General features: G+C 39.1%; 2 protein-coding genes across 5 annotated transcripts in view; one reads left to right on the forward strand and one right to left on the reverse strand.

Annotated features, from left to right (window-relative positions):
- Positions 1-1,915, reverse strand: part of MATCAP2 (microtubule associated tyrosine carboxypeptidase 2) — a gene marked incomplete at its 3' end in the record, with an annotated part of 36,530 nt that extends 34,615 nt beyond the window's left edge. Inside the window, exon 1 of the mRNA XM_024768891.1 lies at positions 1,720-1,915. Within this exon, the coding sequence (XP_024624659.1) occupies positions 1,720-1,744 (25 nt within the window). The remainder of the gene's footprint in view (positions 1-1,719) is intronic.
- Positions 1,916-21,036: 19,121 nt separating this feature from the next.
- ANLN (anillin, actin binding protein) overlaps positions 21,037-24,847 on the forward strand; it is a 56,918-nt gene continuing 53,107 nt past the window's right edge. For all 4 annotated transcript variants that reach the window (XM_024768892.1, XM_024768895.1, XM_024768894.1 and 1 more), the window contains exon 1: positions 21,037-21,270. In XM_024768892.1, the coding sequence (XP_024624660.1) occupies positions 21,253-21,270 (18 nt within the window). In that variant the 5' untranslated portion in view covers positions 21,037-21,252. The remainder of the gene's footprint in view (positions 21,271-24,847) is intronic.

Below are 24,847 nucleotides of genomic sequence, written 5' to 3' on the forward strand. Positions count from 1 at the left end.
TTCCTCTACCATGATTGTTATGCTTTGGGGAAATCATCTTAATTGATGTTATTTCTAAATCGTTATCTAATAACCTTCACTAGTATATTTTTCTAACTAGTATACTTTTTCTCCAGGGCAGTGGTTCTCAAATGGGGCGGCGAGAGGCCTGGGATGCTGCTAAACATTTTGCAATGCACAGGACAGCCCACCGCAACAGTTATCCACCGACTCAACATTAATAGTGTCATGGTTGAGAGACTCTGTTCCAATACAAAAAGAAGATATGGTACTTTAAAGTAGCTTTCAGGACTTCCCTGGTGGCGCAGTTAAGAATCCGCCTGCCAAGGCAGGGGACACGGGTTCGAGCCCTGGTCCAGGAAGATCCCACATGCCACGGAGCAACTAAGCCCGTGCGCCACAACTACTGAGCTTGCACTCTAGAGCCTGGGAGCCACAACTACTGACCCCACGTGCCACAACTACTGAAGCCCGCGCGCCTAGAACCCATGCTCCACAACAAGAGAAGCCACCACAATGAGAAGCCCGAGCACTGCAACCAAGAGTAGCCCCCGCTCGCTGCAACTTCAGAAAGCCCGTGGGCAACAATGACCCAAGGCAGCCAAAAATAAATTTTAAAAAATAACTTTCAATTTTCATTGTATTTTAAGATGAAAGAACAGGATCTACATCAAATCACTTTAAGAAAAAAAGTTAATGCCAATTTAAGTTGCCTCTTAAATCTTAGATCTTGTAATTGTCTGTTTCCTGACAACATAAATAACAATGAGACAAATCACAGCAATGTCATGACTGCACAAAATCAACTCCTCATTTTATAACCTGGAACATGAAATATAAAATTAAGACCATAAATATTTTCATTAAAAGTGAATTTCGTTATACAATTTAAAATTTTGCAGAAAAATGGTCTATTAGGTACAGCGATGCCTTAAAGTAAAAAAATCTGGTCTTATTTTGAAGCCAGTTTCAAGATTAGACCTTTCCCTTTACTCTGCTGTTCTTCGGTGTTTTTAGTCATGATACTAGGTTATCAAGAACGCTGTCTTGCAGGAATGTTAGGCAGAATCAAATGATGGGAAAATGGCCTAGGAAATTATTCTAATATTGTGTAAGATAATTTTTAAATGATTAATATACACAGTTATTTTCTAAAAATAACAAAAGGCAAACAACTTTCTGACCTGGGGTCTAAACAAACATTTTTTGCGCTTGGTATAATACTTACTATAAAGTGACCTCTTAATATCAACTCAAAACGTTCTGATTTAAGAATAAAAGCATACATAGAGACAAAGAGTATAAATACTGATATATAGAGATGTGCTCTTTTGCTTAGCTCTGACTTCTGAACATTCTATAAAGCTAGATCCTAGTGCACTACATATGCCTAATTACATATCTAACAAGTCTTGAAACAGAATTTAACAATATTTAGATTGTACATTTGTAGGGCCGATCTATTACACTTTACCTCACTACAGTTCACAGCACGCGCTTACTGATAATAAGTGACAAAAGGAAAAGGGACCGTTTTCTCTCTTCCCTGCACACCTTTTCCCTGAGCACCTTCCGCGGGTTCCGCACTGTTCAGGGCGCTGCGTTGAGCACCGAAGCCCACATGCTACCGTCACCTCGGCCTCCGGGTACTCGCCGCAAGCGGCCGGGACGACTCTGGCCGCTCCCGCCAGCCCAGGGGCCACCCTTCCTGGCACTCACCCGTCACGCGAATGGACTCCAACATCGTCCCGCTGAGGCCGCGGGCGGCGGGCTCCGCGGGCGCTGGGGGCGAGGGCCAGACAGGAACCCGGCGGGCCGCCTCTAGCCTCCGGCAGTGCCTCAGACGCGGGGTCGCGGAGGAAGGTTGCTCTCGGCGACCGGGTTTAGGATAACGCGGGTAAGGACGGACGGAGACGTGCCGACAGAAAGCTGCAAGCAGCGTTCCCTCCAACCCGCAGGTGCTGAAAGGTACTCAAAGCCGCCCAACACTGGGCAGCTGCTCTTAGCGCCCGCCGGCGTGACGTTGCCGCTCCCCCGTTGCTAGGAAACGCGTGCCGTCCGCGTGCGCCGCGCTTCACGGAGCCTGCGCGCCGTTGGAGGCGCCAGAGATACTGCGTCCTGGCTCGCATGAAGAGAGGAGGAACTACAACTCCCGGAGTGCACAGCGCAGGCCCGTGCCTCGGGAGCTTGTGGGCGGGGCCCTGGGAGAGGCTCGGGTCTCCAGCCTTTCGCATAGACGCATTTTGACTGATCATCCCCGTAGACATTTGTGCGCTGTTCAAGGGGGCGTTAACTCCTCAGTAGATTTTACAAGAGACAGGTGGCGTGACACTCAGTCCCAGATGCGAATTACAAAACCAGTCTCCTCCGCCTTTTTGTTACCTTTTCAGGTGCAAAAAAGCTAACACAACTTCAGATTGCAGGTGGTAGTAATGAAGGTGCTGGAAGCTCAACTACATTTACCCAATGAGTACCCTGGCATAATATACTAAATACTAAAATACAAACTTTAATTTATGATTGTGCAGTTGACAGGGGCTGATTGTTGTTTTTGTTCATTATTGGGTGGGAAATGTGGAGACTATACCATTTAACGAACATTTTCTGAGAGCCTAACGGGTGCAAGGTTCTGAGACAGGCCTTGAGAACACCAACAAGGGAAATGAAGTAAGGCTGGAGCTTACAGTTGAGAAACTCATAAGACAGCATTGGCACTGTCAATTTTCAAAGCCACATTTTCTCTTTATCTTTCCTCAAGGTTGAGATAGGACATAGAAATAATTGTGGGATGTGTTTTCAAACTCAGGAACAAAAGGAAGGTTGAAGTTATGTCAGGGAACATCATACTCTAAAAATGACAGAACAAGTGAGAATTTGTATCTTTTTCACCAATTAGGAGCATATGATGGAAATTTGACAGTATCACAGATAGTGCATAACCCCACATCCTAGTGTGTCAGAAAATCTTGTGAACACTATTTTCAGAATATATCCAGGATCCAGTCACTTCTCACTATCACCACTGCCACTTGTCTGGCTCAAGCCACCACAAGCTTTTGTCTGGATTATAACTGTAGCCTCCTAAATGAACCCCATGTTTCCACTCTTGCCCTCTTCACTTTACTCTCAAAACTCAGTGGCCAGCGTGATCCTGCTAAAAAGTCAGATAACGTCAGTTCTCTGTGAAAAACACTTCAATGGCTTCCTTTCTTACCTATGATGTCCTTTAGGACCTAGCCTACTGCCATCTCTTTGGGCTCATTTCCCACTGCTCTCCTCCTTGGTCTCCTCCAGACACGCTGGCCTCCTAGATATTCGTCAGCTATGCCAAGCACTGTTTCACCTCATGACCAATGCAATTTGGGACATCCCCTGCCTGGCATGCTCCCCCACCCCCAGCACCCACCCTGGCCTTAAGCCCACAGAACTAGCTCCTCCACTTCTCAGGAATTAATCCAAATGTCACTTCTCACTGAGGCCTTTCTTGGCCACTCAATTTAAAATTCCATTCCATTCTCAAGATTTCCTATACCCTTTCTCTGCTTTATTTTTTTTTTCCTTAGCACTTAACATTATATAATTTATTACATATTTTACTGATTTCTTTTTTTTAAAACATCTTTAATGGAGTATAATTGCTTTACGATAGTGTGTTAGTTTCTGCTTTATAACAAAGTGGTTCAGCTATACATATACAAATATCCCCGTATCTCCTCCCTCTTGTGTCTCCCTTCCACAATCCCTATCCCACCCTTCTAGGTGGTCACAAAGCACCGAGCTGATCTCCCTGTGCTATGCGGCTACTTCCCACTAGCTGACTATTTTACATTTGGTAGTGTATATATGTCTATACCACTCTCTCACTATGTCCCAGCTTACCCTACCCCCTCCCCATGTCCTCAAGTCCGTTCTCTACGACTGCGTCATTATTCCTGTCCTGACCCTAGGTACTTCAGAACCACGGTTTTTTTTTTTAGATTTGAAAAAAAACTGGACAGCTACATTTAAAAGAATGTAGATTCTTTTTTTTTTTTTAGATTCCATATATATGTGTTAGCATACGGTATTTGTTTTTCTCTGACTTACTTCACTCTGTATGAATGACTGTAGGTCCATCCACCTCACTATAAATAACTCAGTTTCGTTTCTTTTTATGGCTGAGTAATATTCCATTACATATATGTGCAACATCTTCTTTATCCATTCACCTGTCAATGGACACTTAGGTTGCTTTCATGTTCTGGCTATTGTAAACAGAGCTGCAATGAACATTGTGGTACATGACTCTTTTTGAATTATGGTTTTCTCAGGGTATATGCCCAGTAGTGGGATTGCTGGGTCATATGGTACTTCTATTTTTACTTTTTTAAGGAAGCCTCATTCTGTTCTCCATAGTGGCTGTATCAATTTACATTCGCACCAACAGTGCAAGAGGGTTCCCTTATCTCCACACCCTCTCCACCTTTTTTTTGTTTGTAGATTTTTTCATGATGGCCATTCTGACTGGTATAAGTTGATTCCTTATTGTAATTTTGATTTGCATTTCTCTAATGATTAGTGATGTTGAGCATCCTTTCATGTGTTTGTTGGCAATCTGTATATCTTCTTTGGAGAAATGTCTATTTAGGTGTTCTGCCTATTTTTGGATTGGGTTGTTTGTTTTTTTGATATTGAGCTGCATGAGCTGCTTGTAAATTTTGGAAATTAATCCTTAGTCATTTGCTTCATTTGCAAATATTTTCTCCCATTCTGAGGGTTGCCTTTTCAACTTGTTTATGTTTTCCTTTGCTATGCAAAAGCTTTTAAGTTTCATTGGGTCCCATTTGTTTATTTTTGTTTTTATTTCCATTTCTCTAGGAGGTATTTCAAAAAGGACCTTCCTGTGATTTTTGTCATAGAGTGTTCTGCCTATGCTTTCCTCTAAGAGTTTTATAGTGTCTGGCCTTAAATTTAGGTCTTTAATCCATTTTGAGTTTATTTCTGTGTATGGTGTTAGGGAGTGGTCTAATTTCATTCTTTAAAATGTAGCTGTCCAGTTTTCCCTGCACCACCTATTGAAGAGGCTTCTTTTCTCCACTGTATATTCTTGCCTCCTTTATCAAAAATAAGGTGACCATATGTACGTGGGTTAATCTCTGGGCTTTCTATCTTGTTCCGTTGATCTATATTTCTGTTTTTGTGCCAGTACCATACTGCCTTGATTACTGTAGCTTTGTAGTATAGTCTGAAGTCCGGGAGCCTGATTCCTCCAGCTCCATTTTTCTTTCTCAAGATTGTTTTGGCTATTTGGGGTCTTTTGTGTTTCCATACAAATTGTGAATTTTTTTGTTCCAGTTCTGTGAAAAATGCCATTGGTAGTTTGATAGGGATTGCATTGAATCTGTAGATTGCTTTGGGTAGTATAGTCATTTTCACAATGTTGATTCTCCAATCCAAGAACACGGTATATCTCTCCATCTGTTTGTATCATCTTTGATTTCTTTCATCAGTGTCTTATAGTTTTCTGCATACAGGTCTTTTGTCTCCTTAGGTAGGTTTATTCCTAGGAATTTTATTCTTTTTGTTGCAGTGGTCAACGGGGGTGTTTTCTTAATTTCACTTTCAGATTTTTCATCATAGTGTATAGGAATGCAAGAGATTTCTGTGCATTAATTTTGTATCCTGCTACTTTACCAAATTCATTGATTAGCTCTAGTAGTTTTTTGGTAGCATCTTTAGGATTCTCTATATATAGTATCATGTCTTCTGCAAACAGTGACAGCTTTACTTCTTCTTTTCCGATTTGGATTCCTTTTATTTCTTTCTCTTCTCAGATTGCTGTGGCTAGGACTTCCAAAACTATGTTGAAAAATAGTGATGACAGTGGACAACCTTGTCTTGTTCCTGATCTTGGAGAAAATGGTTTCAGTTTTTCACCATTGAGAATGATGTTGACTGTGGGTTTGTCATATATGGCCTTTATTATGTTGAAGTAAGTTCCCTCTATGCCTACTTTCTGGAGGCTTTTATCATAAATAGGTGTTAAATTTTGTCAAAAACTTTTTCTGCATCTATTGAGATGATCATATGGTTTTTCTCCTTCAAGTTGTTAATATGGTGTATCACATTGATTAATTTGCATATATTGAAGAATCCTTGCATTCCTGGGATAAATCCCACTTGATCATGGTGTATGATCCTTTTAATGTACTGTTGGATTCTGTTTGCTAGTATTTTGTTGAGGATTTTTGCATCTATGTTCATCAGTGATATTGGCCTTTAGTTTTCTTTCTTTGTGACATCTTTGGTTTTGGTTAACAGGGTGATGGTGGCCTCGTAGAATGAGATTGGGAGTGTTCCTCCCTCTGCTATATTTTGGAAGAGTTTGAGAAAGATAGGTGTTAGCTCTTCTCTAAATATTTCATAGAATTCGCCTGTGAAGCCATTTGGTCCTGGGCTTTTGTTTTTTGGAAGATTTTTAATCACAGTCTCAATTTCAGTGCTTGTGATTGGTCTGTTTATATTTTCTATTTCTTCCTGGTTCAGTCTCGGAAGGTTGTGCTCTTCTAAGAATTTGTCCATTTCTACAGGGTTGTCCATTTTATTGGCATGTAGTTGCTTGTAGTAAACTCTCATGATCCTCTGTATTTCTGCAGTGTCAGTTGTTACTTCTCCTTTTTCATTTCTAATTCCATTGAGTCTTCTCCATTTTTTTCTTGATAAGCCTGGCTAATGGTTTACCAATTTTGTTTATCTTCTCAAAGAACCAGCTTTTAATTTTATTGATCTTTGCTACTGTTTTCTTTGTTTCTATTTCATTTATTTCTGATCTGATGCTTATGATTTCTTTCCTTCTGCTAACTTTGCAATTTTTTTTTGTACTTCTTTCTCTAATTGCTTTAGGTGTAAGGTTAGGTTGTTTGAGATGTTTCTTGTTTCTTGAGGTAGGATTGTATTGCTATAAACGTCCCTCTTAGAACTACTTTTGCTGCATCCCATCAGTTTTAGGTCGTCTTGTTTTCATTGTCATTTGTTCCTAGGTATTTTTTGATTTCCTCTTTGATTTCTTCAGTGATCTCTTGGTTATTAAGTAGTGTATTGTTTAGCCTCCATGTGTTTGTATTTTTTACAGATTTTTTCCTGTAATTGATATCTAGTCTTATAGCGCTGCGGTCAGAAAAGATACTTGATACAATTTCAATTTCAATTATCTTAAATTTACCAAGGCTTGATTTGTGACCCAAGATATGATCTCTCCTGGAGAATATTCCATGCGCACTTGAGAAGAAACTGTATTCTGTTGTTTTTGGCTGGAATGTCCTATAAATATCAATTAAGTGCATATTGTTTAATGTTATCATTTAAAGCTTGGTTCCTTATTTATTTTCATTTTGGATGATCTGTCCATTGGTGAAAGTGGGGTGTTAAGGTCCCCTACTATGTTTGTGTTACTGTTGATTTCCCCTTTTATGGATGTTAGCATTTGCCTCATGTATTGAGGACCTTCTTTTTCTGGGATCCCTATAATTTGAATGTTGGTGCATTTAATGTTGTTCTAGAGGTCTCTTAAGACTGTCCTCAATTCTTTTCATTTTGTTTTTCTTTATTCTTCTCTGCAGTAGTTGTTTCCACTATTTTGTCTTCCAGGTCACTTATCCGTTCTTCTGCCTCAGTTATTCTGCTGTTGATTCCTTCTAGAGAATTTTAAATTTCATTTATTGTGTTGTTCATTTTCAATCACAGTCTCAATTTCAGTGCTTGTGATTGGTCTGTTTATATTTTCTATTTCCTCCTGGTTCAGTCTCGGAAGGTTGTGCTTTTCTAAGAATTTGTCCATTTCTTCCAGGCTGTCCATTTTATTGGCATGTAGTTGCTTGTAGTAATCTCTCATGATCCTTGTTTGTTTGCTCTTTAGCTCTTCTAGGTCCTTGTTAAACGTTTCTTGTATTTTCTCCATTCTATTTCCAAGGTTTTGGATCATCTTTACTATCATTATTCTGAATTCTTTTTCAGGTACACTGCCTATTTCCTCTTCATTTGTTTGGTCTGGTGGGTTTTTACCTTGCTCCTGCATCTGCTGTGTGTTTCTCTGTCTTCTCATTTTGCTTAACTTACTGTGTTTGGCCTCTCCTTTTTGCAGGCTGCAGGTTCGTAGTTCCTGTTGTTTTTAGTGTCTGCCCCCAGTGGCTAAAGTTGGTTCAGTAGGTTGTGTAGGCTTCCCGGTGGAGGGGACTGGTGTATGTGTTCTGGTGGATGAGGCTAGATCTTGTCTTTCTGGTGGGCAGGACTGTATCTGGTGGTGTGTTTGGGGATGTCTGTGACCTTATTATGATTTTAAGCAGCCTCTCTGCTAATGGGCTGGGTTGTGTTCCTGTCTTGGTAGTTGTTTGCCATAAGGTGTCCAGCACTGCATCTTGCTGGTCATTGAGTGGAGCTGGGTCTTAGCATTGAAATGGAGATCTCTGGGAGAGGTTTCGCCTTTTGATATTACGTGTAGCCGGGAGGTCTGTGGTGGACCAGTGTCCTGAACTCGGCTCTCCCACCTCAGAGGCACAGCTCTCACAACCAGCTGGAGCACCAAGACCCTATCAGTCACACGGCTTGGTCTGTAGAAGCCAAACCTCTATACAGACAGATTGAGTGAACATGTTGGGAATATCCAGTCAGGTCTTCTCACTTGCATATCCACATAAGAAAGATGAAGGATAAATAAAAGGAAGATCATTTAAAATCCAATAAAGCATGAATTTTGTTTTAATCTTGTGTCTTAAAGAGATGCAAATTCAATGAAAAAAAATATGGGCTTCAAAGGTAATCAGGGTATGGTGAGGAGCTCACAATGCAGGATCCAGAGTGCTTATTTCATTTGCATATGAGGTTAGTGGCTGGACTATTTTTTTTGTTTTGTTTTTAATGATTCTTCTGGCAATTACAGTTTTTGATTTTTGGAGCTTTAGTGGATGAGGCTCTGTGTAGAGAAGCTGGGGGATGGCTCTGTCCCTCCGTGGAGCACGGTCATTCCCAAAGTGTCCCCTTCTGGCTCGGAGTGCCTGGGCGATAGCAGGGTCTCCAGAGAGGGGTGGCTGGTGGCCAAGGATGGAGGGTTTTCCTTTCCTGCAAAGCAGTATTTATAATCCAACTCGGAGGGTTTTGAAGTTCACGACTCTTCTTTGCAAAGCAAAGGAAAATGCATCGGACGCCAGCACTTCTGGATGGTGGTGCTCAAGAATCACCCAGATGAGCAATTTCGATAGACCAAAGCCCCAAGATTTCCTTTTACACATTGCTCTGGTGGGAGGAGAATCCCACAAAGCTAGGGAAGGTGTTCCTGCTTCTAAGGTGTGTGTGCGTACGTTTTCTCTTTCTGCACACCCCCAAACTCCTTTACCCCCTCACTCCTAATGCTAAGTCTCTGGCGGAGGCAGCTTCCCACATCATGTGCTACAGGAAATATTACTGATTTATCTTGATTATTGTCTGTCTTCATCTCTAGAATAAAATTTCCACAAATGCAGTGATTTTTGACTGTTCACTGCTATACTTAGAGCAACTAGAATAGTGTCTAGCACACAGTATATACTCAATTATTTGTAAGTTAAGGAATAAGTAGATAATAGAAAGCATGCATTTTCAATGATAATTCAAAGAAAAATAGAAATGATATAGAATGGGCAGGTAGATAAGGAACACATCTTCAGGTTAAACACTTGATATAGTAATAAGCAATGAATGCTTTGCATTCAGAAGAGCAGTTGTTCTTGCAACATATGTCCTAAGGAAAAAGCATGTAAATGAAACTTATATACCTAACTTCCTTACATACCTTCCTTAACTTCCTTATATACCTTAAACTCTGAAAACTGCTTTCCAAGTTTGCTATAAATACCTCTGTTACCTCTGCAAATTTCTAATTTTTCAAGTCACTACAGTTTAAGAACTGTAATTCTCAAAAAAATAAAGACTCCTAAAAGATGTTTCCAAGTTATATGTTCAGCATCTAAAGAATTTACTCTGGATGTTTTTACTAAAGCATGGGTAATCAGATTGTCCATTTTCATTATATTTTGAAGAAACCAAGATGTATTATTTTATTAATTTCAGAGCTATTTATATATATATACAAGAGACAGTGCTTAGTGCTTTTAGAGTACATAAAAGACACAATAACTATCCTCAAGACACTTACTGACAAGCATGAAGGGAGATATATATATATATATACACACACACACACACACACACACATAACACAAGTTAGAAAATGATGTACACTAAAGGTATACCTCCCTCTTCAACATTTCGTTAAACTTAAGAATTCTAAAAATAAACAATTTGATGCTCCTGTAGTTAGCCCATCTAGAATATTATTTCATTGCTTATTTTAAAAATTATTTTTATGTTCACCCTACCAGTATTTTCTTGTGGATTATTTTGATTTATAAACATCTTCAGTGATAAATACTATATAAAGGGGAATATCAATTAATTCAAAGCATTTAAAAAAGATATTCTTTGTGTACTATTAGGCACTGAAGTACTCTTGCTAACAAATTCATGAAAACAATGAGTTTATCTAATTTCTTACAAAACTAGTACTGTTATAAGCTTCTTTTACCACTCCAGCCTATGCATCCTCATCAAGCTTTGTGCATCTACTTTGTTAATTATTGATTCGTGCTACACCTGTTTAGTATTTCCATTGGGTAAGGCATCTGCAGCTGTCCACTTGGCTGCTTTTGAGTCAGCATTGTTTTTACATATCTGCCAGAAAAATGAACAATTCCATCTTTTTGAGAAACTTTCCTTTATACCTGTTTCTATATAAACTCCATTTTCAAAGCACTGATTGCAAAATAAAGTTAAGAAGTATTAAAACTGCTTTTAATAATTTGTTTATCTCTAAGGATACACGTCCCCCCTTTTTAAAGTTTTACTAAACTTAAGTATTCCAAAAATAGCCAAGAATGCTATTGTAGTTATCCTACCGCAGCATTATACTTCACTTTTTTTAATGGTATTTTTATGTTCACTACCAGCACTGTATTGTGGATCATTTCAATTTCTGATTCTCCTTAATGATGATTTCCATTAAATTTTAGATACAAAGATGATAGGAAAATAGATATTTTCAAAGAAATCTTGGTTTTTTTTATCTGTGGTGTGATTTTTATGTTATGGATAAAGAACTTATATTTTTCTTATTTTTTTCAGTAACTTTTGTTTAATTAACTCATGTTAATGTGTATATTCCATGTACAAACTATTGATACATGGCAAGTTACTCACAGTCAATGGAGTTTCAGGACAAAAGAAGTCAGTCAAAACATCTCTGTAGTAAGAGAGGATGGGATTTTTTTTGTTTTTTTTAAGAAAAAAGATCAACATCTTCCTTTTTAAAGGCTTAGAACACATTTGATCATTAAGCTGGGTAGTAAAGGCCAAGAAAGAGGAATGGTGAAGACTGGAGAAGGTTGCTAATAAGCATTGTTAGTGCTGGTGGAGAGACAAATAACTATAATATTTCACTTTCTATAGAAAAAGTCCATTCTGTTGAGAGCAGATCAAGTATATATTATGCTTGAAACTGAGAAAAAGTTTAATTTCTTAAGGAGAAGTTATGTTAGTAACTAAAAAAAAATAGAACATTAAAATAATTTGTTTACTTTTACATTTCAGATGAGAGTTTAAAAGCATAAGGGAAGGAGAGTCTTCTAGAAAATACTTTTCACTTTCCTCCCTGTTCTCTTGGAAACAATTTACAACATTCTATGTCATTGGAAATTTATGAATCGAGGAAAATTAATCTGCAGCTTGCCATTATAAAAGAACAGAGAAACTGGTTCCAACATCCCAGATTCTAACAAGCATTAAAGGAAGCCTCAGGGCAGCTGTAAACAATGTTCCTTGACTCTGAAAGAAAAAAGGAGCCAGGGAAAGTTGGTTTCTGTAGCTTTAAGAAATTTTTTTCAGTGCAGTTTGAATGCTTTTGGGATGTCTGTATTGAGAGAATGGAATGTTTTCAGTATGTCTTTTTCAGGAGAATGAAAAACATGAAGTGGAAGCCAAATAAAAGAATGCTTTGTGAAACTGCCTCTGCCTTTCACCTCACTGAAAATAGTCAGGACAGCACAAAAATCCTGGGAAACCCTGTGATATTTTTTTGATAGGATGTTTTATTGTAAATGACTGAGGGAGGAAGGATATTTTTTATTAATCAGACATCAAAAATATTGCCTATCTTAATTACATTTTGAAGAAATCAAGACGTGCATTAATTTACTCCTTCCACAGATGTTTATTAAGTATTTATGTTACTACTGGTAGTGCATACACACATATGTAAATATGATATACATATATCGGGCAGTCCTTGTGCGCATACATCAGGGATGCTGTGGTGAGTAAATCAGATAGAGTCCCAGTTCTCTTGGAACTTATAGTGGGAGAAACAAATAACAGTCAAGTAAACAAATGATGTAATAGATACAAATAGGTGCTATGAAGTATAGTAAATCAGAGAAGTATACTAGACATGCTGACTTGGGGTACGGAGGGGTCAGGAAAAGCCTCTTTGAGGAAGTGACTTTTGAGACTTGAAGGATAAGAAAGAGTCAGCCATGAGAAATTTGGGGCGGGGTTGGGTGGGGGAGACAAGCATTCAAAGTAGAGGGAATTGCAAAGGCAAAAGCCCTGGGATGGGAATGATCTTGTCCTGATCCTGGGGCTATATGAAGGTCAGCACGGTTGGAGTCCAGTGAGCTGGGGGAAAGTGAAAAGATTTCAGAGGTAGCAGGGCTAAGGAAAGGAATTTGGACTTTTTTCCAAGTACAATCAGAAGCCACTAAAACAGGGCAGTGACATAATATGGCTTATTTTTTTTTTTTAAAGATCACATTGACTGCTCTGAGAACGATGGATAAGAGGATGAGAGTGGAAGCAGGGAAACCAGACAGGAGACTCTTGCAGTAGGTCCAGTGAGGGTGATGATGGCTTAAAGTGTAATGGAAGCTGCAGAGAGGGAGAGAAGAAAAAGATATATTTGGAGGCAGAGATGATGGTAGGTTGGGGAAGTGGATAGAGTAGGAGGAAAAGAAGAAAGAACTGAATATGACCCCTAGGTTTTTGGCTTGAGCAACTGGGTAGATAGTGGTGCCATTTATGGAAATGGAGAAGATTGGGGAAAGAATAGGTTTAGTGGGGAAATTCCATTTTGGATTTGTTAAGTTTAATACACCAGTTAAAAGTCCAAGTCAAGATTTCACATAGGTGGTTGGATATTAGTGTTCTGAGTTCAAGGAAGAGATCATGCCAAAGAAATAAATTTGGGAACCATCAGTATACAGATGGTTTTTTTTTTTTTTTGCAGTATGCGGGCCTCTCACCATTGTGGCCTCTCCCGTTGCGGAGCACAGGCTCCGGACACGCAGTCTGACTCGCCATGGCTCACGGGCCCAGCCGCTCTGCGGCATGTGGGATCTTCCCAGACCGGGGCACGAACCTGTGTCCCGTGCATCGGCAGGCGGACTCTCAACCACTGTGCCACCAGGGAAGCCCTATACAGATGGTATTTTAAGTCAATGGAACTGATGAGATCATCTGGGGGTGTGTGTGTAGGTAGACAAGAGCACCCAGGGTAGAATTTAAAGTTCTTAGTTACTTAGTTGTGGGGCAGAGGAAAAGAAGCCAAAAAAGTTACACACACACACACACACACACACACACACAGATCTTCTTCAACTTATGATTGGGTTATGTCCCGATAAACCCATCCTAAGTCAAAAACGCATTTAATGCACCTAACCTACCAAACATTATAGCTTAGCCTAGCCTAGCTTAAACATACTCAGAACAATTATATTAGGCTACAGTTGGGCAAAATGAACACAAAGCCTATTTTATTATAAAATGATGAATATCTCATGTAATTTATTGAGTACTGTACTGGAAATGAGAAACAGAATGGTTGTATGGGTTTTGATTGTTTACCCCCGATCACATGGCTGACTGGGAGCTGCATCTTGGTGCAGCTGCCTAGCATCATGAGCAGTGTACTGCTTATTGCTAGCCCAGGAAAAGATCAAAATTGGGCAGTGTTTGGGGAAGAGACCTGGGAAGGGCCAATGACAGGATCTGGAAATCTCTGACTAGTCACAATCTTCTTGGTTCCTCATCTGCTATTTTAGGGGGCTGAATTAGGTGATCCCTGCCAGCTCCTACCTTTTTTTTAAAACTTGCTTGGCCACCTTTTAAGAATAGATGAACTACTTAGCATGTGGCCTCATAGAAAAGGGCAGGGTGGGAAGTCAGGGCTAATACATAGGCATGGCTACAAATGAACTGAGACATTTTAAATTTGACCAAAAGTTGGGAAAGGAGAATAAACTGAAGATTAGGGTTAGAGGGGACTTGCAGGTTAAGTAGGCGAGAGCAGCAGTAGAGAAAAGATAAGGATTTTAGATTACAATCAGAAGCCAGTTTGGGGATTTGAAATCTTGGAGATGGAGCACTTCCTGGTTGTGTTTAGCGTCCAAGTGTGGCCATATATGTGGTGGACAAACAGAAGAGAGGAGGAGGTCAGTAGAGTTGGAAGGTTTGTGGAATGGTGAGGTCAGAGCGTAGGAGGCTGTGGTCACTGAGAACTCATCAGCAAACATTTCTTGAGGGCCTAGTACCTGCCAGGCATGAATGGTGCTGACGAATGCGGATGGTGTCAGGCTGTGAGAAGCAGGGCAGAGAGTGAAAGCAGATGTCACGAACGCCAACATTTGGAAGGGCTAATGCGCCAGGGGAAGAACCAAGGTCTGGAAAGAGTATGTGAAGAGAAATTTTTGAAGTGTTTGAAAGACAAAGAAGTTCATGACAGATGTCAGTGGAGTACAATGAACCTTCTTGTTTCAAACTTAAGGGGAAGATTTTGGGACTTCCCCGGCGGTCTGGTGGTTAAGATTCTTCCTTTCCACTGCAGGGGGCACGGGTTCAGTCCCTGGTCCGGCCCCTGGTCGGGGAACTAAGATCCCACATGCCGCATGGCCAAAAAATAAAAGGAGAAGAATTTATTTTTGATGTTCAATAAAGAGATTTTGATGTTTAAGAAACATTGACTTCTGCTATTTTTTAATATTTAAGAGCTACTTTTCTTTTATATGGGATTGCTAAAAAATTTAAAAATAGGTTCTGTGAATATAGCTTTGAGAAATCTTGGTATGGAAAAGTAAAGATAGCATATGTAAATTATACTTCAGTAAGTACATAAAAGAATTCTTCGTCTTTATGAAAGGATTTACCATGGTCCTTTAAATATGAATTCCCTTAATACCGTATTGACCACTTGAGAAAGTAAAAAGGAGATTAGAGCTGTATACATTTTGAGAATACTCTATTGAATAAAGGAAATATGACTGTAGTTGCATGGGTTTTTGGAAACAGTACAATATGTTAGAAAGCACACACACAATCTATTTTTCCTCACTTTGGAATATGAAACATTTTTATTGATTAACTTAGAAAAGAAAAAAATCTGATGCTAAAGACCACTAAAACTGTTTAAAACCCTTAAAATGTGATGCTAGTGACCATTAATAGGAGATATTGTAACAAATAAAATAGCCCTTTAGTAATACGTATATAACATCTTTTGATAGGTCTTATTTCTTCACTATAATGAATGTGTAAAAGAAGTGGCCCTTCAGCCAGATAACCTGAAGTAGAGAACTTGACCTTAATCCTTCTTGCCACTGCCTTATGGTTAGATCTTGGCCTTTTTGATTCCTGTAAAAATAAGAATATTTAGGTCATTGTTTTATTTTGTGAATGAAATGAGAATGTGTGTGAATATACTTTGAAAAAGTAACTGCACATACATAACATATGGAGTGTCCTTATTGAAGTAAATGTTTTTGACTTTTTGTGTTTTTCAGCCTTCCATCAATTTTATCTGTGAAAACATGATTACTATTTCCTTTGTTGAAAAGGATCTCAGAAGGAGCAAATATTCATTTACTAGGGCTACCTTTAATCTCTAGTTATCTCTTCTTCAGAGCCTTGATTCTATTTTTTTTTAATAAATAAATAAATAAAATAAATAATTTATTTTTGGCTGCATTGGGTCTTTGTTGCTGCACCGGCTTTCTCTAGTTGCGGTGAGTGGGGGCTACTCTTCATTGCAGTGAGCAGGCTTCTCATTGCGGTGGCTTCTCCTGTTGCACAGCATGGGCTCTAGGCACATGGGCTTCAGTAGTTGTGGCTCGCGGGCTCTAGAGTGCATAGCCTTGATTCTATTCTTAAATTAATATAATAAGCTGTGGTCTTTACCTAAATAACTTGAGAAATTGTGTTTTTTATTTGAATAACCAGAGAAGACACTTTTGATGACTTTCAGAATACTATCATCGTTAGGCCAAACTGTACAACTAAATGGTAATAATCATGTGAATATATTTATTTTCCTTCCTAACTTAGTAGTTAAAATTTTTTTAAAAACAATTTTAAGAGAAAAACATGGTTGCTATGTATTCAGCACTTTAGATATAGCTCAAGAGCACATTTACATCATTATTGTGTCTTTGGTGATTAAAATAAATAAATTAACTGAAATGTCAAGATCATAAACAAGATTTGAAGTCAGGCAGATCTGGTTCAAATTATAGGTGATGGACTTAGAGCAATCACTTAGCCTCTTTGCACCTCAGTTTCTTCATCTCTAAAAAAGGAATAATAGTTATCTTACATTCATTCATTCAACAAATATCTACTGAACTCGTATGCCCTGAAGCTGCTAGGTTACAATTACCAACAAGACAAGTCCCTGCCATTCCATCGCTTACAGTCTAGTAGAAGAAGTAGATGATAAACTTAAACACATATCTAAAATGATCCCATGTTAAGTGGTAAACGCAATGAAGAAAATATAACAGAGTAATGGGATAGAACATGACTTTGGGGGGAGAGAGGAGGGGTGTGGCCACCTGATCAAACAAGTCTTCTTGAGGAGATAGCACATTTGAGCTTAGACCCAATTAATGAGCAGCCAGCCATGGGTAGATCTACGAATATCCAGGGGATGGAAAGTTCTTGAGGCAGGAAGAAATTTGGCCTATTTTTATGACTAGAAAAAAGTCCTATGAGGTTGGAGACTAGTGGGAAAAAGAAGGGAGAGTACTGTGATATCTGGAGAATATTAGGATACTAGGAGAGGCAAGCAAGGTTCAGGTCATGTAGGGCCCTGTAGGTATGATAAAGAATTTGGGTATTATTCTAATTGCAACAGAAGACATAAACTGGCTCAAAACAAGAAATTGACACCATAAAATTTACATTTTAAAAAGCTCCCACTCTATGAATAAATTGTTAAAACTAATAAGATTGCTCAATAGGTTTGTAATAATCATGTTCCTATATATCAATAACAGTTTTAAAATATAATTTAAAAGATACCATTTATAAAAGCAATAACAAAAAAAGCATACATAGGAACAAATTAAAGAGTTTAAAAATCTTTATGGAAGTACATTATAAACATTTTTTGGACGATATTAAAGAAGGCTTAAATTAATGAAGATATATCCATGTTCAGGAATGGAAAGGCTTGATATCACAAAGATGTCATTTTCCTCCAAATTATTTGATAAATTCAGTACGATTCCAATTACAAATCTCAAGAGGATTTTTCTTTCCTTTGTGGCACTTGACAATCTGACCCCAAAATTTATATGGAAGAATAAGGGGACAAAATTAACCACGTCAATTTTTAATTTGCCCTATCAGATATCAACACATAATGAAAACAGTTCGATATTGGGTGAGGAATAGACAAACCAGTAGAACAGAATAAAGAACAGTATAAACAGTAGAACAGTAGAACAGAATAAAGAGCTCCTAAATAGACCTACATATACAGGAGAAGTTGGTACATGACCAAAGTGGCATTAAGGCCAGTGGGGAAAGGATGGACAGTTAAATAACTGCTGCTAAGAAATTTGGTTATCCAAACAAAAAACAAGATCAATCCAGATAATTTAAAGACAAAACCATGAAAAACGCATGCTTTTTAGAAGAAAATATGAGAGAATATATTTACAACCTCAGGATAGGGAAAGGGAAGGATTTCTTGAGACATAAAAAGCACAAACCCTACTGGAAAATATACATATATTTAATTATATTAATAGGAAACATTTCTGTACACCCAAGACATCCTAAAGTGAAAAGACAAACCATAAACTAGGAAAAGATATTTGCCAGCCAAAAAACCAAAGAGTTATTTTCCCAGAAAATAGTAAACAAACAACAAAAGCCTACAAATCAATAAGAAAAAGCAACCACATAGAAAAATGGGCAAAGGATGTGAATTTGAAATTCACAGAAAAGGAAAACTTAAAGGCCAATAAACACATGAAATAATGTTCACTTCCATTAGTAATAGAATAAATGCATACAAACAAGAATGACAGAATCTAAAAAGTATCCAAGTACTAGGGAGGCACTAGAGTAGCAGGCATGCTCATTTAAAGCTGACTGGAATACAAATTGTTACAATCGTTTTGAAGAGCAATTTATTTTTAATATCTGGCAATAATATTGAAATATATTTATTGAAATGATCCTCTAATTCCTAGGTATATTATTCTACAGAAAGTCTTGCATGTATGTATAAGGAGACATAAAAATATTCATGGCATCATGGGGTCTTTGGAATGAAAAACTGGAAATGAGCTAAATGTCCATTAACAGGATAATGGATACATAAATTACAAGTATATTAATACAATAGAATACAGCAGTGAGAATGAATAAAATGCAGCTATACCTGTTAGTGAGGATGAATCTCATAAAGAGAATATTCAGAAAAGAAACCAACTGCAGAAAGTTTTACTTACAGTAAAAATAAAATTTATGTAAAACACTATATATTGATATGGAGATATATGTAGATGTAATAAAAGTACATACATTTCATGGGAATGATAAACATGAAAATCAGGATAGTTTTACCCTTGGGGAATGGGATTAAGGAGGAAAACACAGGAGACTTCAATTATAAAATTACATATTTTTTAAGCTAGGTGGTGGGTATACAGTTATCTGTTCCATTCATTAATTTTTTGGTAAAGTGGAAATATTTTATAACACAATTTTCAAGAGGAGAAAAGTAATTCTAGCTTATAAAGTGAAGCGTGAACTATCAGAGGGTAAGAAGGGAAATAGGGAGAACTGTTAGCAGACAGTTGCAGTATTCTGAGAGTAGACTTGAGTCTCTAGCACAGCTTCTGGCACATGGTAGGTGTTTAACGAACTTCAGTTATTGTGTGGTGGTTTGCTATTATCATTATCAGGGTAAAGACAGGGGGATTGTGAAGAAAGATAAACTAAATGTTTTGGGTAGTTATATTGAGTGACTTGCTGTATTTATCTCTTTTAGTCTTGACTAGGATCTGGTCATAAAGAATCTAAGGCTCACAGAGGCCAAAGCCGGAAGGCTCAAGGCTTCATAAATTTCTATTGACTCATTTTCCAATGTCGCGTAAACTTCCTCCTGAACCCACACTCCTCAATACACCCACCATTTTCTGGTCCAGCATTGGAAAAAAATTCAAGTGGCTTTTCTCTTTGGTTCATAAGTAGCATATTTTGAGTTTTGAGTTAAATATTAATAATTCGATACAGCGAACACTTGGATAGGGGCTTATTACTTATTACAGAATACTTTTGGATCTCTTTTAATTTTTCACCTGATCCCCTAACAACTCTGAGGACTGGCAGGGCAGCTGATTATTTCTGTTTTACCAATGAGTAAACTAACATCCAAAGAGGCTAACCTGGTGACCATGAACTTCATGGAATCATATCTTAAACATTTTGTGATTGAGTGGGCATTTTTCAGCTTTAATTGTACTTTCAAAGGAGTCTATGACTCCCCAAAAAGGTCTAAGAAATACTGAGTTAAATGATTTGCCTAAAGCCTAAGGTCACATGGTCCTGGTGGAGCCAAGACCTCAAGGAATTTCTTCTTATCCCACACTCAGAATTCTTTCCATTACAACGTATAGCACCAAAATTCAAATTAGAGATATTATTAGTGAAATACTTTTTGTAATGTTTACTGACTGCTAAGATGGAAACGTTATTAAATACACCGAAACTTCTTACTTGGGAGAAATAGTTTTGGCCTGTTCAGCCGTTGGGCATTCACTCAGCCATCTACTCTGTTACAGATGAAGAAGTCCAAACCTGTTTGTTGTCTTTATAACAAGCCCTAGTACAGACTTACTAAATAAGAAATGAATCTGATACAGTAACTATAAAACGTACTTTACAATTCTCAGTAATCTACAGAGAATAATCATGAAATACAGCTTGATTCAGCGGTGGAAGGCAGGCTATGAGCTGAGAATGGGATTTTCATTTCTCCTGGGCCAGTCACTTAATGTCTCAGGGTCTCCCTTCTCTTAGCTGTAAAAGGGAGGATTAAAGTGGGTAGCTTCTCAGCTCTAACGCTGCATGCAGTTTGATGGGATTAAAATAAAAAAAACGACAGGAGTTTCATGTATAAACTCTTTACACACAGTCTGTTAATGTTAACCTTATTTTCCCAATAAGAAAGGCCAGTGTCCAAGGTGGCTAACTGGTCATTCGCCCCAAGTGTCCTTCTTGGCCTTCAAGAAGGCCAAGCCTGAGTCCCCTTAGGAGTGAAGTAGGGGCGGTTAGGCAGGTGGTCAGAAAGCTATGTCAGGTCTATGGTCCAGTGGGATTTCAAACAGAAGGGCCCTTAATCCTAAATTTAGGAATGAAGGAAAGCGGAAACGCCCAAGCACAGGCGCGAAGGGACCTGCTTAAACAGGCTTGGGTGTGCGAGCGTTTGGGGTGGGGCTTCGAGCCGGGAGGCAGTTGAAGGGCCGACGCAGCACCTACCTCCGCATCTCCGCCGCCAGGGGTGGGCTATCACTGAGAAGACTAAGCTACCCTTCGGAACCTCCCAGCCCGGGCAAGGCCACGTGATCCAGCGCCAGTGCGGGGAGAGGCGTGCCCTGCCCTCCGCCCCGCCCCGCGCGCACGCGCGCGGCTCCCGGCGCTGAAATTCAAATTTGAACCGCTGCTGAAGGCCGAGCGTGACACTGGAGGCTGTGGGGAAGAGGAGAGTAGGTTGGGAGAGTTCCCCAGCCCCGGACTTCTTGTTTTCTCCAAGTGACACACTGAGCCGGCACTCACTTCTTTTCTTTTTCCGAATTTGAACCACCGTTTCGGTCGTCTCGCAATCGACACGCGAAGCCCGTGGCGATGGACCCGTTTACCGAGGTGAGAAAACTTGCGGGCAGAGCCAGCCATGACCCCTCTCGGCCCCCACCCTCCCTTCCCACCTTCTGTCTACCTCCGGACCCACCGGGCGGAGAGCGCGTGCGCGCGCGTGCGCAGAGTGTGCGTGCGGGTGTCGGACTGGGGAAACCAGGAGGGGGCCGCCGGTTCTCTCTGCTCTGCGGCTGCGGTTCTGCGGTTTTCTTGTTTTTATTCCTGCAGATGAAGCTCTGGGGGCGCGGTGGGGTGGGGAAGCTTTGAGTCTGTCCTCAGTAGCAGTAGTGAAAAAACCTCCTGTCAGCCCCGGTTATTATATGCCCCTCTGGAGTGGATCCCTGTCCCTTGCGAGGGTGAGGTGGGGGCCTGACCAAAAGATCCCGCTGGAAGTAAAAGCCGGGTTAACTTGCAAGGTGGAGTCGGGTGTCCGAGTGACTCAGTGCTGTGTGTGCAGCCGCCGCCCGGAAATGGAATGGAATGTGATTTGCAGGGTTCGTGTGGCCCGCAGAGGAGCCGTGCATATAAGCATGCTGTGAACGAAATGACAGCAAAACGTTAAAATAAGCCGGTGCCTGAAACCATTGCATCCGTTCTTATAAAGTCAATAGTTCCTTCAGATTCTATTGCTCAGCCAACAAGCAAAGAAGATTCATACCTGAGATTGATACAAATTGAAAGGAAACAGTGTTAGCCGAATACGTACAAACCAAAATTAATAGCCCACGATTTAAAAAAAAAATAGTAAAGAAATCAACCTTTTTGGGTATGTTTATGGAGCATACCATTACAGCAATACTTAACTCATCTTTTGTTCTTTGGAAATTAAATATGGATTAATTACATCGTTATTGTGTCGATTATTTGTCTAGCTTTGACTTCTTGTTGACAAGGTACTTTGACACACTCAGGAATTTCCACTCCTTTTCTTCCAGGACAGTTCCTCATTTTTTAGGTTGTCGTGCAAGTTTCAACTCAAAAAATAACAGTTGCTGCAAAGTGAGCCTAAAAATGTCTCTGCACTAGATTGAAAAATTGAATGGAGAGTGGTAATACTTTTTTTTTTTGAGATGTACTTACAATCCTAAGATATTAAAAGTTTCAACAATTAGAGTTTACTTGTGTTCAAACACAACCGTGTTTATTTTTGTTTACAAATTCTCAATCATCTCTGGGGGAAAACACATCAATTCGTTAACCTTAAATATTCTAACAAAAAAATCCTGAACACATTTTTGTATTAGCTTTAAAGAATAGAGCTGGTCGTGCACTACATATTTTTCACTTACATTGAAGTTAAAAAGGATACATTATGTTCCAACTTAGAATAGGATTCCTTAAAATATTAGCCCTATGTGTTCTGAATATTTTCATTCTCCTAGGTAACTGACAGGACAAAGCATTTTGAAAGTTGGCTGAAAATTGTACTTTGTTTTACTTAAAAATGTTATTCAGAAGCTAGTACAAATCTCAGTTGAAAGAAACTTTTCTTTAAAAGAAACTTTTCATTTTAGAGTGTGCTCAGAAATATGTATGGTTTATGTTATGAAAAGTTAGATCGGTTGCAGTTGAAATAAACAGCTTTGACATCTTTTCCTTAATTGGTAATGAGTGAACAATTTGAATTGGTTCCAAAGATTAGGTGCTTAATTATAGCATTCATAACATTTTTGCACAGTGAAACTAACTGGTACAGTTCCTTGTCTGAAAAACAATTTGGAAGTCAGTTAAAATGACTTTCTCACCCAGAGTTCCTTATCAGAACCATAGAACAGGGAAAATTATTTGAGAGAACTGTTTCCTCAGTTTTCCCAAGGGTGATTCTTAACCAGACCACCCTACAGGCATAGGAGAGCTGTTAATTAATTACATTAATGCCAGGGCGTTAGGGATTAATTCTCTTGGTAACTCTAGTTGAGAAAGGCTACAACTATCCTAAACTCTTGTTTCCTCAGACAAGGCTGTTGTGCAGTGGTTCTCCTCCCTGCTATCACTAGTGCTGTCTGGCATACTCTTCCTCTCTCCCTGCCTCTTCTGCCTGGCAAACTCTGTTTCAACCTGCAGCTCACAGTTTGATTCCCCATCTTCAGAGGGGAGATCACCTTTCACAGTACCCATGTCACTTGCATTTATTTACCCGTTGAACATGTTTTCTGTTAGAATGTAAGCTTCTTGAAGTAGGACTGTTGTTTCCTATTCAGAGAGATGTTTCCCTAACATCAAGCACATCCAATAATGTTCTGCCGAATTGATATGGAAGAGAGCCATTCAGTGCAAATCATTTTACAGGCAAATAATTATATACAACAGTAACTGTTAGGACATTTTAGCAATATTGTTTTCTCTATTGTAGAAAATTTCAAATATAATGCATCCACCACCCAGCAACACATGGCCATATTGTTTTACTGTATCCCCTTCTAATCCCTCCCTCTGAATTATTTAGAAGCAAATTCTAGAGATCATATAATTTTATATGTAAGCACTTAAGTATTTCTCACTGAACACTAAAGACTTAAAAAAAATCATAATGCTACTATCACACCTAAAAAATCAACAGCAGTTCCTTAATATCATCAAACATTGTAAGTGTTCATGTTTCCTTAAGTGTCTCATGTTTTTGCAGTTTGTTTGAATCAGCATCTAGACAGGGTCCACAGGACCATGTCTTCCTAATGTTCTTCATGGACCAACTGGAGATAAAGAATCCATCTTGATTTATGGATGAACAAACAGTTAAGGCACACGTTTATTATTATGATCAGCAGATAGTGTTAAAAAAGTTATGTTGATTGTATGAATTTGGTTAGTTTTGCTGATTAGTTCTTTAAAAGAGCAATTGGATTTAGTCAAAAGATAGTTTATAGCAAAGTAGTTAAGAGTCCAGACTCCAGAGCCTGGTTCTGAATCTTGGCTTGCCACTGTTTTTTTTTTGTTTGTTTGTTTTGTTTTTTAAATTTTTGTCCTGATTGGGTCTTTTCTTGCTGTGCGCTGGCTTTCTCTAGTTGCAGCCAGTGATGGCTTCTCTTGTTGCGGAGCACAGGCTCTAGGCATACGAGCTTAGTAGTTGTGGCTCGCGGGCTCAGTGGTTGTGGTTCGTGGGCTTAGTTGCTCTGCGGCATATGAGATCTTCCTGGACCAGGGCTTGAACCCATGTCCCCTGCATTGGCAGATGAATTCTTGACCACTGCGCCACCAGGGAAGTCCCTGCCTTGACACTTCTTAACTGTGTGACCTATGGCTTGTTATTTAACCCCTGCCTGAGTTTCTTCATCTGTAAAACAGTAGTAAAAACAGAATTTTACCAAATCATTTTTTGAAGATGAAATGGGTTAGTGTGTGCCGACACTGAAAGTACTTTATATTAAGTCCTGTATAAGCATTAGTGATTGTTGTAATTGTTGTTAGGTAGATTTAAAACCATCAACTTACTACTCATGATGTCAGTATTAGCCTCTTGGTGTGAAGACCTGCTCACTAGTGATGGTCATCCCACTCCAAGACTAGCACAGAGAAACCCAGAGCTAGGTGTGCCAAGTCAGAGCTTTCTATGTAGGAACCTTAAAAGAGAAAAAGCTACAATTAA

The sequence above is a fragment of the Neophocaena asiaeorientalis genome, unplaced genomic scaffold, assembly GCF_003031525.2.
Source record: "Neophocaena asiaeorientalis asiaeorientalis breed wild unplaced genomic scaffold, Neophocaena_asiaeorientalis_V1.1 scaffold314, whole genome shotgun sequence".
Taxonomy (NCBI): domain Eukaryota; kingdom Metazoa; phylum Chordata; class Mammalia; order Artiodactyla; family Phocoenidae; genus Neophocaena; species Neophocaena asiaeorientalis.